Genomic DNA, 17,974 nt, shown 5'->3' with positions numbered 1-17,974 from the left:
ATGATACATTTTTACTAGTTTTATTGTCTGTCGGTGCTAGGTGATATTTTATTCATGAACATAAATATACATAATATACATACATGATCTAAAAAGTTAGAGGTTGGAAACTCATTTATGAGTTGAGTTATGAAATGTGATTTGTGTACACCTATAATTAGACTATAGCACAGGTTTGTGCTGCTTAAATAACTGATCATCGTTATTATATATCATATATATATATATCATATACATATCAGGGAAACAGCTTGTAATCAGGCTGGATAATGACTCTGATCTGAGAGTGGCAGAGTTGCCAAATAAAACACTCTCAACTGCTCAAAACCAATGGGATCCATATCACAGTCTTTAGTCAGTTTTACAAAGATCGTTTCTGCTTTGTTGCCTCCTGTGTGCCGGTTGAACAACCAGGGTTTACTCTGGGATCCTCTCTGCTGTATCTGCTGGATTGCTTTACGGCACAAAACAGGAAGAGGGCGCTGTTCTTCCAGAGCAAACAGAGCTAAAGCTTTCAGTTTCTGGCAATGGCAGATGGTGGAAGGAGTGAAATGCTGATGGAAAAAAGTACTTCCAACATGTTTATCCCTATCCTCTTCAGTAAAGACAAAGAACAAAGATGCCGGGGTTTATGGGAAATGTGGTCTGAATTTCGAGAAACACTAGCACTAACAACACTACTTGTGTGAGATAGAAGCTACCAATCGTCTCCACCATGGTCTCATTTGTTTACAGTGATTACACTAAGGTATCACAATTAATATGACAATGATATGTTAATGTTTACATATGATACACTTTGCACCTTTTGCAGATTTTTCTCAAGGGAAGCTTTGCAGTAGTTCAGTTTCTTCCAATGTGAAGTAACTGGTAGCTTGGAAAACTAAACTATAGACTTGACATTGACTTTTGGAGCTTTGGTAACTGCCCTTATTATGTTTATGTCTTATTATGTTTCCCTTATTTTGGAAGGGAAACACACATCCTCTAGTTATACTATAAGACATATTCAAACAGATCTGTTGGTCCTGGGCAAGTTTAAACCTACTACCAGAATACGTCACCATCACACCTGACAACATATTAGGAAAGCAGAGTTCCTGTCTGATCAAGCCAAATCAGAAGCATACTCCAGATTTGGACAAAGGAAAGTATGTCTTCCAAAGAAATGAAGTTTTCACTTTACAAGGTAACCTGTACATACAAAAGCTATGTTCTTTATAAAAGGTACAATGGTCTCAGTAAGTTAGAGCAAGTCATAAACTCTGCTCAGCTACAGTTTCATCACTGCTTCTTTGTTATTTTTTTGTGAAACTTCCTCACATATTGTATTTTATGTAATCAGTTACTCTATTTTGCATTGGGCCCCTTATCCTTTTCATCTGGACTGAGCTCTGGTTTCCCTTTCAAACGGTTTGGAGTGGAGTGCAGTCAAAGAGTCTCCAGGCAAAGCAAGAGGTTTCCCTCCTGCTTACTTCCGTCTTGGCTTAAAGGAGAAATCTACCCTAAAAAAGTATCTGAGAGTGCAATTTTCCTTTAAATCTCATCAGGCAGACTACACCACTTTGTTAATTTGTCTGGGAATCAATGAGAACGTCTCAAATTCGGTCTAATATCTGTTTATCTTATTTGATTCAGCCAAATAGTGTAATGTTTAAGGTGTTAGTAAGCTAGGCTAATAATAATATCTTTAAATTGGTAACCAAAAACTTTATTTAGCAGGTAAAACAAATGGCACAAATAAATGTGCTAGCTAAAATTTATTTATTTAGGATTTTTTTTATGAACATCCTTACTATGATAACAGCGTTATGCATGGCTACTCTGAGGCAAAATGGTAAGCTTTCAGGTTACATAATGATGCCACTGGCGGCCATATTGGAGGTCCTCAGCTCTTAGCAGTAGCGGCTGAGAGCAGGTAATTGCATTTCTAAACTTGGGATTCAGCCATCTCAACAGTATGGAATATATAGTACATGGTTACTTACTGTGTTGTTTTTAACTGTGAAATGTGAGCTTGTTAGTTTGCTAACTCACCATATATCTGGTCAGCTAACCATCACTGTCTTTTTGCTAATCATCATCAAACATCTAGCGACAGTAGAGGCTAGCAGTTGTATGTTAATGTTAACATTTGTTTAAATTAGCTAGTAGCTTGTTACTTTCTAGTTAGCTAGCTAACAAAACCAAAAACCAACTATTAGATCAGGTTAACTGAGCTGACTCCTCTAAAGCTACAACTCAGAGTGCTTTGGAGTAGAGGCTATGCCTATTAAAGACAAAAACTTACTGTCACAATAAACAAAATTTTAAAATAAATCTACCTAATCAGACCATTCACGTTTACTTATAACATTACTGAATGGAGCCCACACCCTAACTATCTTTTTCAGATATCTCACGTTATTAAATTATTTATTTTATGCTTTTCATTATTTTTTACTTTTTTTTTCGGGCGGACATAGGCTGGAATAGGGTGAGAACTATCTTGTTACTTTCGAGCTCTTTGGCTGGTCGCTGCGGCCTGGCGATGACGTCAGTCTTAACGAAAACTCCACCGAGTTGCTTGTGATTTGTTGATTTCACTCCAGAGGGCGGGCACTGATTTTCTAGCAGCACTGGATTGGCTTTCACTGCTGTCAGTCAAACCGCTCTGCCTCCGGTAATAGTCAGATTGATGGAGAGAGAGAGAGAGAGAGAGAGAGACAGAGAGACAGAGAGACATGGAGGGGATGTAACGGTTGTGCTCAACCAGCGGAAACAACTATTCTTTAACTCTCTCCTTGTCTCTGTTTTAAATGTATGCGTTTGCTCTACTTTGTTTGTTCAATTTTACACTTCACGGCGGTTTCGCCGCTTTACGGTCCGGGTCGGGTCTCCTTGGCAACGTGCACAACTGTCCTGCGAAGTTTGGATCAAGTGCTTTACTTTCAGCTGGAAAACAAACTGGATATTTATCCACTAAATTAGGAGGAAAAGCAGGAACAGAATCCGGTGTTTGAACGGGAGTTTGTGGAAGTATCCGAAACCGTTTTTTAATTTTTATTTAGTGTTTTTTTCTCTATTGTAAACCTGGTGTTCAGGGGAACGGGACAGCGCGAGACAATAGTGTGTGTGTGAGCGAGAGAGCTCGTGCAGTGGGGATCAATGCCTCGCGGGGGCTTTGTTCTGTCCGGTGACGAGCCCTACCGCGAGCCTACTGCGGATATCGATTGACTGATTGGCGGATTGATGATCGATTGGTGATTGATAAGCGGAATCAGAAGCCATTCGGTCAACATGGACGTGACTCTGTCTGAGTTGCTGGCCACTTTCATGGAGTCGCCGCTGGTGGTCTGGGTGAGTGGGGACGACACACACACACACACGCACACACACTAAAACAACTCAACACACTCACACAGACTCGCAAAGACTCACACACACACACACACACACACACACACACATGGGCTACACATTTATCTCTCACTCTCTCTTTCTCTGTCTCTCTCCAGTACAATTCAAACTAACGGTTAGATACAAACACACTTGATTTATTTCTGGCCTTGTTGCACGTAGCCAAAACTCCTTACACCGACTCCTAGTTGGCAGTGGTTTACGCATATAATTGCAGTGACTCAGGCATGCTTTTTCAATATAAAAGCCCTAGCTTAACTGCTAGATTGAGGGATTTCGGTTGGTCTCTCTGGGACTTTCCAGGTTTGGTTCTCGTATAAACTGTCAAACAGAATTTTTTTTGGAGATTATGTTTCTTCTGCTTCACTGATTACAGCTGGTGTACCTCAAGGCTCAATTCTTGGGCTGCTGCTGTTTCCGTTAGCTCTTGCTCATCTTATCTTGCTGATGATATGCTGACATGGTATGTGTCAGCATGGCATCTCTTTTCATTAGGATGCTTATGATGCTCAAGGGTATCTCTCAGTTAAAGCAGTAAGTTGGTGATATCACATAAGCGTCTAGCTGATGTCAAGGTGTTGTAAAACTCATTTGTTTTTTTGGCAACTCACTGCCCTGAACACAACGATAACATTGGATTGCTTTTGTGTTTTCACCACTTTTACACCATTTGGATAAGTGTTTTATATGCATTTGTTATAGCTGTAGATACCAGTTTTTTCATAATTACTTGGGAAGCATATGGGCTCTCGACCCAGACTATGAGAACCACCAGAGCAGGTCATTAAACCTGTGGTACTTCCTGTTTCTCCGTGACCTCACATCCTGTCGACCTGACCGGACAGCCATCGACTTTTCCTGCCTTTGTTGGGGATACACACACACACACACACACACACACACACACACACACACACACACAATCAACGTGTAGAAGGGCAACACAGGGCAACTTTCACCTTACGAGTTTGAATAACTCTCTCTTTCTCTCTTTCTGTTTCTCTCTTTGTTTTGTAATTGGCATGTCAGGTCTTAGTATAAAGGCGCTGCATGTAGCACTTAAACGTCATTACTGCACTGATTTTGTGACATTAGTATAATTGCCATAAACAAACACGTCCATCGCTGAGATTGGTGGCACACAAGAAATCCGCTGTATTGCTTTACGGCACAAAACAGGAAGAGGGTAAACGGAGCTTTCAGAGTTTCTTACAGTAGCAGATGGTGGAAGGTGAAAGGCCAATGAAAAAATCACTTCCAACATGTTTATCCTCTTCAATACAGTGATGCAAGGGAGTGGGGACAGGAAGCAATGGGGTTTATGGGAAATGTAGTCTTAATTTGGAGACTCAACACTAGCCCTAAGAATACAACTGGTGTGAGATAGAGGCGACCAATCGTCTCCACCATGGTCTTATTTGTTTACGGTAATTACACCAAGGTATCACAATCAATTTGACAGTGATACAGTATACTGATGTTCAAAAATGCTACACGCATTACTAATGTGACCTGTTCTAAGTGTGATGTAGTTGTCTCTTTGTTTGTATCATGTGTCTCTCTCTCTAGGTGCGGACGTTGGGTCCGTTGGGTTCGTGCGACGGGGTGGGCTCGGAGGAGTGGGTCAACATGTTCATGGAGCTGGTGGACGGCGTCTTTCTGCACAAGATCATGACACACATGTAAGTAGCGGCACCGAGACGTTGAACTCAACTGCATGACTCAGTCCAAAACTTTCTTTGCTGTGTGTCTCTGTGTGTGTGCAGTGGGTATATGAGCGGTAACTGAGTTAATCCAGTGTTTCCTGTATGTGTGTGTGTGTGCGCGTGCATGTGTGACCACATCCTGGCTTCTTGCTGGTTTCGGGTTCTAGACATCACAGCCAGATGTGTTGTTGAAGTCTGCAGAAATAAATATAGAGAGTGTAAGTTTTTATCATTTAGAGCTGAACCTCAGTCAGTTTGAGACCCAGGAATCAGGCATGTAAAGGCCCTGACACACCAAACCGACGTCAAAGAACCAGCGGCGACGAAGGCCGACTGTTGCGTCGCCTCACGTCGCCTGCGTCTGGTCCAAAAAGTTGCACTTGAACACACCGCAAAGACTACACCCCGCTACACCCGACGGCCAACTAGCACGTACGTTCTGCGCCTGCGTGAGGGGAAATCTGTATTCGTCATTCAAAAAGGGAAACCGGAAGCCGGTCCGGGAAACCGGACCTAGGACTGCAGATATAAACCGTAAACAAAGCAGCGTTTGCTTACCATTTTCACACCACTCTCGCTCATCACAGACGGTTTCGCTACTTCTAATCGAGAATATGTGTGATAAGAAGTTGCAAATGGCACTAGCGTTGTCAGCCCTTGGTCTTTTGGTTGTGGCTTGTGACTTCGTCGTTTGCTTTTGCTTTCGTCACTTCCGCTTCTCTTCTCGTGCCAATCAGAGTGATCTCTCTCACCGAAGCCAAATTTCTAGGCTAATAATAATTATCGAGATATCCGCAATATTCAAAATATCACGATATTTGATATATCGCAATATTCACGAAATATCACAATATTTATTGGCCCAAGCCTAGTAGGGGTCAATCTGATATGGGTTTTGAAGGACGATACTCTTTGGATGAAAGCTGCCGATATTTTGGTCCAATATTCAATATTTATAAACCTTCATGGCTAAAAAATCCACAAAATTCCAAGTATTTAATGTTTCCCGCAGAACTTTATCAGTGATGTAAATAGGTGCGTGTCCTGCGTCTCTGACGCATTAAAATCCGAAAGGACGCAGTAAACTCACTATCGACGCGTCCAGGGGACGCACCCTATTTTTTTCCTAGAAAATAGTCTCAATCATCGCGGGAGAGACTTAATGCCCTTGCTGGGCCTGCATCCAATGCTACTTTCGCCGCACAGATTTCATTTCAACAAGGCTACAAACTTGGTAATTGGTAAATAAACTCACGTGGATGCTGTATTCACTCATGTTGATGATGACCCGATGATGCTTTACCGTCCAGGGGACGCGGCGTGTTGAAAAAAAAAGAATCCACCAGCCACGATTTTCTCACCGTCTGCGCATATATCTCGCGCATGTCTCCCGTTTTGTTCAGTCTCAATGAGTGAAAGGAAAACGTTTTAAAATGCCACCAAAGAAAAAGATCAAACATATTGCTGGCCAACAAACTATTGCAGGTAGGGATGTACCCGAATCCGAATACATTATTCGGGAAAGCACAGATAGGCTAATGCGATGGAAACATATATTTCTTCTACCCGAAGTTGCTCATTATTATGCGTCTATCTGTGCGTCAGCCACTATGTTTCTTCAAATCGATTCATATCATTGTGGATGGCCACAAGATAAAAATGCCCATTCTGTTTGCAACGTAGGACTTTGATTTCACTAACTAGTCGTTTCATTTACTACACATTAGAGGTCTCTGACCCGAACCCGACGGGACCTGAGACTGTAACGCGCTTGGTCATAGCTTACATTAGCTTTGTGCTTGTTAGCTTTAGGGAAGTAGGCTAACGTTACTCCTGGATATACTAATACATCCATGCTGGATAGCATGACAGAGCGAGACGACGTCAGTATTGGGTAGACTGGGAGTAGTTGGTAGTAACCTACTCAACCTGTTGCTGTAACTCAGTCTCAGTAAAAAAACAAGGAGCGCCACCCAGTGACTGAATCTGTTACTGCAACCACACAATGTTCCAAAAGCATAGTAGGCATATTTGCGACTGTTACAACTGTATGTCGGGTTCGGGTCAGGTCGGGCTCGGTTGTTTTTTTTTCATGCGTGGAAAACTCAAATTACCACCTGTGGGTCCCGGGGACTCACTACATTGAAAACCTATTTACATCACTGCTTTATTGTTGTCAGGGTGGAAAAGCCTCTGGAACAGCATTAAGACCGTCATGGGACACTAAAACTCTCCATTGAAACCCAGGGTAATAATGATAAAACATATTCATGCATACTTGTGTGGAATCTGATCAAAATGTCTCATTAGAATCAATTCAGGTTTAGGTCTTCCCATAGACAACCAGTGAACCAATTCTACAATAAATCAATCTGCAAAAACTGCATCATATCCATCATGTCAGAGCTGGATGACGCTGACTGATCGAACATGATCATGTGCATTATTGATGGAAAAAAAGTGAAAAAATCAATATCAGGATTTACAGAGTGGATTTTGAATTGGAAAAAAATTAAATTGTATTGGAGTGTTTACATTTTGATTTATATTTGTTTTTTTATTGTTTGGGAAAAAAAATGTCACCCAGCCGTGCTTGCTGGACGCCCCGTCCAGACGTCCTGCTGTCCCAACACACCACATGTTCATATGTTAGTTATTGTCTCCAGAAACAATGATAATCGTGCTATTGTTCTCCGACACACTGAAATGTAGGCTGGGAGGGCAGTGTGTGTGTGTGCGTGTGTGAGTGAGTGAGTGTTGGCTGGGGCGGGTTTGGGGGGGGGCGTGATTAGGACTTGGTGGGGGTTTATGGGAAAGTGGGTTAAAGCGGAGGAGGAGAGAATGGAAGAGTGGTTAAGAATATTAAAGGGTCAGCCAGTCACAGACAGTCAGTGAACCAGTCAGTCAGAAAACCAGTCAGTTGTCAAATCAGTCAGTTTGTAAACCAGCTATTGAGTCAGAAAATCAGTCAGTCAGTAAACCAGTCAGTTAATGAACCAGCTATACAGCCAGTCAGTGAACCAGTCAGTCAGTGATTAAACTTGTCAGTCAGGAAACCAGTCAGCAAGTCTGTTAGTAAATCAATCAATCAGTAAACCACTCAATAACTAAACTGGGCTGTCCGAAAACCAGTCAGTCAGTTAACCAGCCACCCAGTAAACCAATCAATCAGTTTATAAACCAGCTACTCAGTCAGAAAACCAGTCAGTCATTCAATCTGTGAACCAAAAGGAAATAAGTAGGAATTCTTTCCTGCAGAACAGTTGAAGTTCATTTGTGATTTATCTTGTTACACACACACACACACACACACACACCACACGCACGCCACGCACACACACCACTGAAAGTCATTGATTATTGATTTATCTGCCAATATAAACTTTCGAAACAGCGTCTTCGGCACCTTCTCTCCATTTGAAAGAAGCTTAAAATGCTTCAGGCGGACTGGCTTTACTGACCGGTTCACTGGTCGACTGACAGTTTTACTGACTGGTTGATTGACTCGCTGACTGGTTCAGTCCGGTGCTCCTAGCAAACCTTTCCTCGTCTCTATTTACATTTTGAATAGTTTCAATTAGAAGTGAATTGATGTCCGAACTGACGTCATGACAGTCTTTTAGTAGGTCATCCCCCCCCAAGACACACACACACACACACACACACACACACACCAACTCGGATGCAAATCAGTCTGGCACAGGCTGGTGTGTGTGTGTGTGTGCTTATAAAGACTATTATTCAACTGAAAGCAGCGAGTATAAATCCTTTCCCCAAAACAATAGTTGCCCTGGATGTTTGTTACATCACTGTGTGTGTGTGTGTGTGTGCATAATGATCTTTGTGCCTGCATGTTTGTCTTAAATAGCCATGTGCCATTGATAGCCCCATTCTAACTGCTCCTGTGGTGTGTGTGTGTTTGTGTCTCCATAGCGACCCCAGCCCGGCCAATCAGCGGCTGAATAAGAACGTGAACAACGACGTGTCGCTTCGCCTCCACAACCTGACCGTCCTCACCAGACACATCAGGACATACTATCAGGTACACACACACACACACACACCCCTACACACACACACACACACACACACACACACCAGTGCCTACGTTCCGGTTCGTTGTCTGTCTGTCTGTCTTTCTGTTTGGAGAAGTTACTGTTATTTGATCCTCAGCTGATTTACTTTGCCTGGGGGTGAAGCAGTGTGTGTGTGTGTGTGTGTGTGTGCAGTCTCTGAGTGTTTGTGTTTAGTGTGTCTTTCGGCTATCATATGTGTCATGAGTGTGTCTTCTGATGTGTCTCTTTTAGCTTTGGTGTCAGAAACATGAGCAGTCGCCCCGCAGGCACACACACACACACACACACACACGACCAGGGTCAGGATAACACTCATTCTGTGCGTGTTATTCATAGAGTTATTGATGATGGAACACATCAATGTTCATGGATCAGCCTCGATTGCCCCGACCAATCATCTTTTAGCATGCGTGATTGAGGACCAATAAGCTGCAGCGATCAATGATACCAGGAAATGGCACTGTGGTGGCTGCACTGAATCAGTTCTTTCTCTTAGACAGGAAATGGTAACCTCCTCCTAAAGGTGCCTGAGCATGTGATTTGTCCAGAAAATCCACTTCCTGGTGAATTAATCAAACAGAAAGTGGAAGGACGGAAGAAACAACAGGATGACCTGAAATACAGAGGCTAGAAAAACTATTCACCCATTTGACTTGTTGCACATTTTCTTGCGCTGCAAAATTAGCTCAAAATACATTGAATATAAAGTGTCAAATCAATGCCAAATACTCTTTTCTATCTGTAAGTGGAGTGGAAGTTTCAAGAAATATAAAGAAATTAAAGTATAAACTTCCAATAAGAGAAAAATCTAGTTCTTAAACATATTCAGTCCATTTACTTAATTAGTTGCATCTATATTGTCTCTGGCTAAACATTATTCATTCTTCGTCTTTAGAGAATAGTAAGACACTTTGAACATATTTTCTTCACAAACTTGCCCTAATTTGACCTTTGACCCTTGCTAGGAAGTCTTATGCCAGTCTTGTTCCAGATCCCTTCAATACTTTAAATGGGAATTTTAGGGTATTTTCTGCTTTAAAAAACCAGAGCACAGTGAGGAATACATGTGTCACTGATGGAGTTAATCCATTTAATGTCTCAAAGAAAAGAAAAAAAAACTCTCTTCGTCACCATATACATATAAAACCACCATATATAAAAGTGCAGTGGGTGCACTATTATCACACTTTCTCTTCTGTCATTTTACTGTAGAAGAAATTGGGTAGAGAAAACCAAAAATCCCAAATAAATGGAATTTGAAGTCATTTTGTAGTACAGGAAATGTGCAGTCCAACCCATTTGGCACTCCATCTGTTGATTTGAAAAACTACAGCTTAAGAATGTGTGCTATTACTTTCCATAACTGCATAAATTGTCATACAGAATAAGCACTGGTCATTTCAGTTTACTGTCATAGACTGCTAGTTTGCCCGATTTCCCCTTGGGGATCTGTAAAGTTTCATAGAAAGTTTCATCTAGGTGTGCAGTATTATAGGTTGATGAATGAAACAGACTTCACAGCAACTCTGTATGTCTGCATTATAATATTACATGCAATCACATTACACAGAAACTGAATGGAAACTGCTTCAACGGACTGACAGAAGAAAGCGGGTTGGACTTTCATTCAAAAAGAACTGCCACTGCCCTGATCAGCACTGATAAGCCAAGGCAATGAAATGTGTGTGTGTGTGTGTGTGTGTGTGTGTGTACTGTCTTTTAGGGTGTGCATGTGTACTGATGCCAAGCACAGTGATGTAATGCGACCCATCCTCTCAAAGCTAACCAAGGCTGAACCATAAATACTGTGTGTGTGCGTGTGTGTCTGTGTTCTGTAAATCATGCAGAAAGTGTGGGTGCGATAAGGAGATTTAGTTGATTTGGCGGAGCTGTGGTCCTGCTGATACACACACACACACACACACACACACATACACACACACAGACACACACAATTCCGCTAAGCTCTCCCCCCACACACCTTGATGGGAGTGTATTGCTGGCATGCTAGAGTAGTTAGCGTTTTTATAGAAACTCGTTGGCAGATTATTTGATATTATGTCCTTGTAAACTACATGTGTTGTAGATTTAAGTAGCTTTAAGGCAGTTAGTGGATGTGTTGTATATGCTAAGCTAAATAAAGTTGTAGGCGGCTTATTCAATGTGTTCTTGCTGGATTTAGCTTTTCACTGGAGCTGATAGCCTATAAAGCTTATTTTCGTTTCAGGAATGGTGATAAACAAGGCAAAGTTTTGGACAATGCACAGTGGAAATCAAAAGTCTCCACGCCATTTCCAATGTTCTAGACTTTATTGCCTTGAGATCCGGAATGAAAACCTATTAAATCTGACTGCTTTCACTTTAATTTGAACATAGCAACCAGCAAAATCAAGGTATAAAACAAAAGGCTACTCATTTCTGACAATGGATTCAAATTAAAAATGAAAACATCTTGATTGTGTTAGTGTGCATACCCTTCAATTAACACTGAGTAGAAGTACCATAGCGCCTGAGCAGCAGTGATCTTGGGCCTCAACTAGGCTTGGATCGATATTCAATATTATCGAATATCGCGATATTTAGTTGAGGATGGAATGTAAGCATTTTGTAGCTTTTGCACACCATCATAACTCAAAAAACATGCAAACTACAAAGGTGAACAGACCTTCTACAGTCTCTAAATCCATGTAAAACTCAGTAACACTTTACTTGATGTGCATTGTGATACGGTACAAGCAGATTTTAAGCCTGTGACAAGCACAGACAAACATCAGAAAATTATATTACATTTAACATCATGTCAGTTATTATGTAGTTGCCCCCTACATTTTTGCACATTGTGTTTATTATATCAAACTGTGATTATAACCATTATCTTGCACTCACTGTATGCTTATAATGCCTTATGAGCGGCAAGTCAAGTCATGTCAAGTTTATTTGTATAGCCCTTAATCACAGATCTAGTCTCCAAGGGCTTCACAACGCCCCCACATTATGACACAATAACAGAAAACGATAAATGAAAACAAAAAACTCATGCCTCACTGTCACATACCGTCAATATGTAAAGCTCAGATAACAGATTTCCGAGTGAAAGATAGTCTTCAATCTGATAGATCACCATGTAAACAAAGCCAGTAGTTTTTATATTATTATTAGTTTTTAAATTATATGAGCTTTTCAGTCATAAGATAAGATGAAGGGAAATGGGATATTAATAAGAATAGAGAAAAAGGGGAGGGTATCACAACTGACAATTACAACACTAGAACATTTATTCATATAATTATATGAATGAAAACTATGAAAATACATGGATTATAACAAGTGATATAAGTGATAGCAAGTAGAGCAAACTGTGTGTGTGTGTGTGTGTGCGCGCACACACACACACACACACACACCCTATAGTATGACCTTAAGTCACTGAGTTATGAGTGTTAAGATGAGACGTAGTTTAGGATCAACTGGAACAACAGCTCTACCACGCTCACACTCTCTCTCTCTCTCTCTTCCTCTCTCCCTCTCTTTCACTCTCTCTCTCACACACACACGTCCATGTGGGCCAGAGTGGCTAGGCGTTGGCTTTCTCCTAATGAGACGATCTCCCAGCAGACATAGAGGCTGGTCTAGTGGATCCTCCCAGTCTCCCCGGGGACCAACCATGACGGGTGGTGGAGGGGGTCTGTGTGTGTGTGTGTGTGTGTGGAGAGGGGGGGGGGTCACCTCCCTTCTGTTCCTCCTCTATTGTACAAAGCAGGGTAACCTGATATCACAAGCTCTGACTGCTGCTAAGCTAGAAGCCTGTTTACACTCTGGCTGGCTTTCCTTTGCTGTAGAGAACTTGGGAAGCTTTGAATGGCTGGAATCAACTTCTCCTCCATTTTGCACTTGCCAGGCGGAACTATTGTTCGTGAAACCAAATCACATCAGTAGGGGAAACAAAGCGGCGAGGAAATCTGAAGTCCAGCTGATGTATAATATTAGAGGCATTGAAAAGTATGTAGAAACTATGTTGAGATTTTTTTGTAGTGTGGCAAGTTAAGCACAACTCTGTGTCTCTCTCTCTCTCTCTCTCTCTCTCTCTCTCCCGCTCGCTCGCCCCTTTCCCCTCTCGCTTTACCCCTCCTTGGTTACCGTGGGAACCGCAGAACAAAGCCTTGGGTCTAGATGGGATGTTTTTAACTCCACATCCTCTGGCCTACTTCTACACCCTGCCAGTGTGTGTGTGTCTTACTCTTCTCCAGTGTATTATAATACTCTGCGTGCGTGCATTAGTATGTGTGTGTGTGCATGTGCTGACCCTGATCAAACTTGTTGACTGTGTTTTATTGCCCTGTCAACCACTGTCAGGAAAGGCTGATGTTGTCTGTGTGTGTGTGTGTGTGTGTGTGTGTGTGTGTGTCTGTGTGTGTGTGTGTGTGGTATCATTACTTTGAGGTTAGTAGAGAGTGAGAGAAGTGTAGCATTAGCTTTAGGTTTAGGTAACTTTACCAACCGTGTGTGTGTGTGTGTGTGTATGTGGTCACCTCCCACCCCTTTGACTGGTAGAGAGAAGAACAGCTGGCTTAAAGAGAGAGAGGGAGAGACAGAGAGGGCTAATGTAGCGTCATTGCTGTGTGTCAATAAAGACAAGCAAAGAGAAGAAGAAAAGAAAGGAGAGTGGGAGTTACTATGGAGGAAGGAATGGACCTTCACTTTTCTATCTGTTTCTCTCTGTCTTTGTCTTTGAAAACTCCCATGCAGCACCTTCCAACACAGCTTCCTAACTGTTTCACCATCTTTCAGCCTGAAAAGACATGGCATGGCTAATGTTAGTCATGATTCCATCTAACTGTCAAACAAGTTTTACACAAACTTTTGCAATATTGTGTCCATCAGCTGGGTTGAAACGAGTGAAAGACTTGATTTACAATACAATACAATATACTTTATTGTCCCCATGGGGAAATTTGTCTTGGACTCAAATGCTGCACACATATAACTGCCTCCATAGTAGTAATAGTAAAAAACAAACAACGTATAACAAAGCAACACATACTGTAGCAAATCACAACCACAAATTACACATATTGCACATTACGCATATTGCACATATTACACATATTGCACATATTACACAACCAGTGATAAGAACACCATGAAGCTATCGCACAACCCCTGCAGCCTCAAGCAACATCTTTTCTCATCTTTTGTCAGAGATTTGTCAGAGGAGTGACCAAGTCAACTCCCTAGTCAGCCTTAAGTCTTGAGGCACAAGTCAAGTCTAAATGTAGATTACCAAGTCAAGTCCAAGCCAAGTCCATGTCATTAATGTCAAGTCTCAAGTCTAAATGTAGAACACCAAGTCAAGTAAGAACAAATCAAGAGTCCAGTATCAATTTAATATCTTAAAGAAAACTAAATATCTAGGACTTTTCAATGCAATATGGTTTTAATAGGATAAAAACTTGGTAAGAGCATCATGAGTTTGATTTCTATAATCAGTTTCAACTTCAATGAATTCAAACATTCCATACAAATTCAGAAAACAGAATTTAAATTCAGTCGTCTGCTGGAACAAATCTCATCACTTTCAATCTAAGTCATTTACACAAACACAAGATCTCAAGTCAAGACTTTAGAAACCCTTTCAAGTCATCAAAGTACAAGTCAAAGTCAAGTCCCAAGTCACCAGAACCCAAGTCAAGTCAAGTCTCAAGTCTTCTCTTCATGCATCAAGTCAAGTCTCACGCAATTAAAATTGTGACGTGAGTCTGACTTGAGTCCAAGTCATGTGACTCGAGTCCCCACCTCTGTGATTTGTATAAGCCAAGTTGCTTTTATTTTTTTACCACCTCTAGAGTTCAGTAGCAGGATGTTATAGTGGTTTGAAAGCAGTAAAAATGGTGAGGAAGTGGTGGAAAACAGATTGTGGGTTAGTTCAATTCAGATCTCCTGTTAGCTGCTACCATTTTATTGATTGTGGATTAGAAATGTGAGCCCAGTGTGTTAGCGGGCCATGGATTTAGGCCTAGTGTGTGTGTGTGTGTGTGTCTAAGTGGGTCAGCAGGCAGTATTGATCCCTTGTCACTATAGTGTTAGATCCTGCTGGTTCATAGATCTGGAATGGAGCTGGTATCCCCCCCCCCCCCACACCCAAAATGGATTGAAGGAAACATCCATGATGTTGATCCAGAACTTTAGCTAGTGTTAGCAGTCAGCTACTTCATGCTGTTAACATACGTTATGTTGCTAACATGAACAGCCTGATTTTCGAAGAAGCGCCACTAGCAATATAAAGCATAATGTTAGCATATTACCAATACTAAAGATTTGGTGACAGTAAGAAGTAGACCGCAGTGGTTTGGAAATAAATATAACACTAACAGCATGAAGTAGCCAACATTAGCCAAGACGGCTAACATTAGCTAAATATATGGATCAGCATCATCCATCATCCATATGTTCCCTTCGATCCAGTTGCTGTAGCTTTTGTTTTGGACCTGCTGCTAACCAGCTCTGCTCCTCACTCGACAATATAAATGGATATAAAAGGATAATTTTTATACATTTAAAAAAATGTTGTCCAAAGACTGGTTGACTTTTCCTCTCTTTCCATCTGCTTTGCTGTCTTCCAGGTAGGGTTTCCCACACCGAGTATGATTCACAAGGCAAGTTGTGAATACAGCTGGTATTAGCCAGGGAGAGAGGAGTGTAAATCTATCTGTCTCATCTATAATGGAGAGCCAGTTAGTAGCCACCAACCTTACCAGTGGCATTAAAGCCCTAATCCTTAGTCCGAGTGGAAACGGCAACCCAGACAGCATTCATTGATTCATTATATGATACACATGAGCTAAACTTAGTAAAGCGACAGCCAATCAGCTTCAAGCAGGACTCTATCCAGGTGCCTGTAAATCCCCCCCCTTAGTATTTACAACCTAAACCACAGGCTATAGAAAGATATCAACCTAAACCACATGTCATTACACAGGTTTCATTGCTTATTTTTCAAGTCCAGCAATCACACTCATGCAATATTTCACCTCATGTCCTGTCTCAATGTATGGTTAGTGTTTACTGAATGGTTATTTTTAACCTCGGCTGTTGTGTGTGTGTGTGTGTGTGTGTGTGTGTGTGTGTGTGTGTGTGTGTGTGTGTGTGTGTGAAGCAGACCAAAGCCCGGTGGAAAAGCTTCCAGATCAAGAGTGTGCTTCAGCTGAATTCTCTGTCCCTTAAAGACATCTGGTAGCCAGCTCACATGTTTTATTCACACAGTACAGTGTGTGTGTGAGAGAGAGAGAGAGGGAGAGAGAGAGAAAGAGAGAGAGAGACTGGCTATCAGTTTACCTCCTGGTGTATAGGGCAGTGTAACAATATCTGCAGGTAATACCCCACCTCTGATGCAAAACACACACATACACACACACACATTGCCTCAAAGCTGTTCTTCCAGCTCAGGTGTGTGTGTGTAAGTGGATAGTGCCTGTGTATATGCTTGGTTAGCAGATGACGCTCTAGACCAGAGCCTCATATCATCATGAAGTCGTGACTTTGATCAAATGACAGCATATTTAAGACTTGCCTTCTTTATCAGAACATCTGCAGGTCCTTACAGAGTCTGAAAAAGTCTGAAATTATTTCAATTTAAGGTCTTAAAAAGTGTTAAAACTTCTTAAATATAGGTATTAGAGGTCTTGATTTTTCACGTGTAATGACAGCTTTACTTTTAAGTTTAATGCAAATATGATATTAGATAGAGCTATTCAGATTCTTTATATTGATGTGATATTTAGTCGAGGCAGAAAGCAAGGGGAATAAAATAAGACAATAAGACATCAATAAGATATTAATTCATTGGTCAGTTAGATAGCACCTCCAAATAAGTTACAATTTACTGTTTTTGGACTGTCTTGAACATCATCATTTATTTCAGCAGGTATTATCCTTTCAATGGCAGTTGGCATTCAAATCTCATTTAAATGTCTCTCATTTTAATAGTGATAAACACATCAAAACAAAGAAAACGGGAGGAGATGGAGCGCCCTGATACCATTCTCTATTGTGGGATGGTTTGTATGAGTTTGTTTGCAGGTGCGTGTGTGTGTGTGTGTGTGTGTGTGTGTGTGTTTTATCTGGTTGCTTTGGGAGGAGGGAAGTGACTGTCAGCAGGGAAGGGCCGGGCTGGAATAATACACTCTGTAACACACACACACCTACACACACATGCACACGCACACACGCACTCAAACTCACTAGTACGTTTCCCTTCTCCTCAGCCGGAGGTCATCAACTTGTCTCCTCCCAAACCTAATTTCTTCCTTCCCATGTTTCCTCATTCCTTGCCTCCTTCCACGTTCACACATCCCATAATATAGTCTACTTGCTTTGGAGGAGATATAGGATGTTTTGATACAGAGACTACAACTGCACTGCTGCTTCTCCCAGTACTAACCAATGCATCAGCTTCTCTAGTTAATGTGTAAGGCGAATACAATGCATCATAATTGGCTTGAAAATACTCGGAGGAAAACACGGATATGGTTTGCAATCTGTTAAATGTTTTGCTGTTTGCCTTGATCTTGCATAAGCGTGAAAAATGTCCCTTTTTTGCTGCCATACAAGGTCTTTAAGCCCTCTGTTTGTCCCCTTCCTCACCCCCTCTAGACAGTCAGGTGTGTTTGGGAGACAGGAGAGGACATTCTGGAATGGAAAGCATTCCCTCCTAGTGGGCCGTTCCTTTCCTGACACACACACACACACACACACACACACACACACACACACACACACACCCTTTCTTTGTTGACA

The 17,974-nt window shown here is 41.6% G+C and overlaps 1 protein-coding gene across 1 annotated transcript in view; it reads left to right on the top strand.

Annotated features, from left to right (window-relative positions):
* Window positions 1-2,729: 2,729 nt before the first annotated feature.
* ccdc88c (coiled-coil and HOOK domain protein 88C) overlaps window positions 2,730-17,974 on the top strand; it is a 51,491-nt gene continuing 36,246 nt past the window's right edge. Inside the window, exons 1-3 of the mRNA XM_078289355.1 lie at window positions 2,730-3,339; window positions 4,969-5,081; window positions 9,039-9,147. Coding sequence (XP_078145481.1) covers window positions 3,280-3,339; window positions 4,969-5,081; window positions 9,039-9,147 — 282 coding nt within the window. The 5' untranslated portion in view covers window positions 2,730-3,279. The remainder of the gene's footprint in view (window positions 3,340-4,968; window positions 5,082-9,038; window positions 9,148-17,974) is intronic.

Source organism: Centroberyx gerrardi, chromosome 17 (genome assembly GCF_048128805.1).
Source record: "Centroberyx gerrardi isolate f3 chromosome 17, fCenGer3.hap1.cur.20231027, whole genome shotgun sequence".
In the NCBI taxonomy this organism is placed as follows: Eukaryota; Metazoa; Chordata; class Actinopteri; order Beryciformes; family Berycidae; genus Centroberyx; species Centroberyx gerrardi.
Note: the sequence above shows the minus strand (reverse complement) of the source record. Positions and strands in the feature narration are given on the sequence as shown.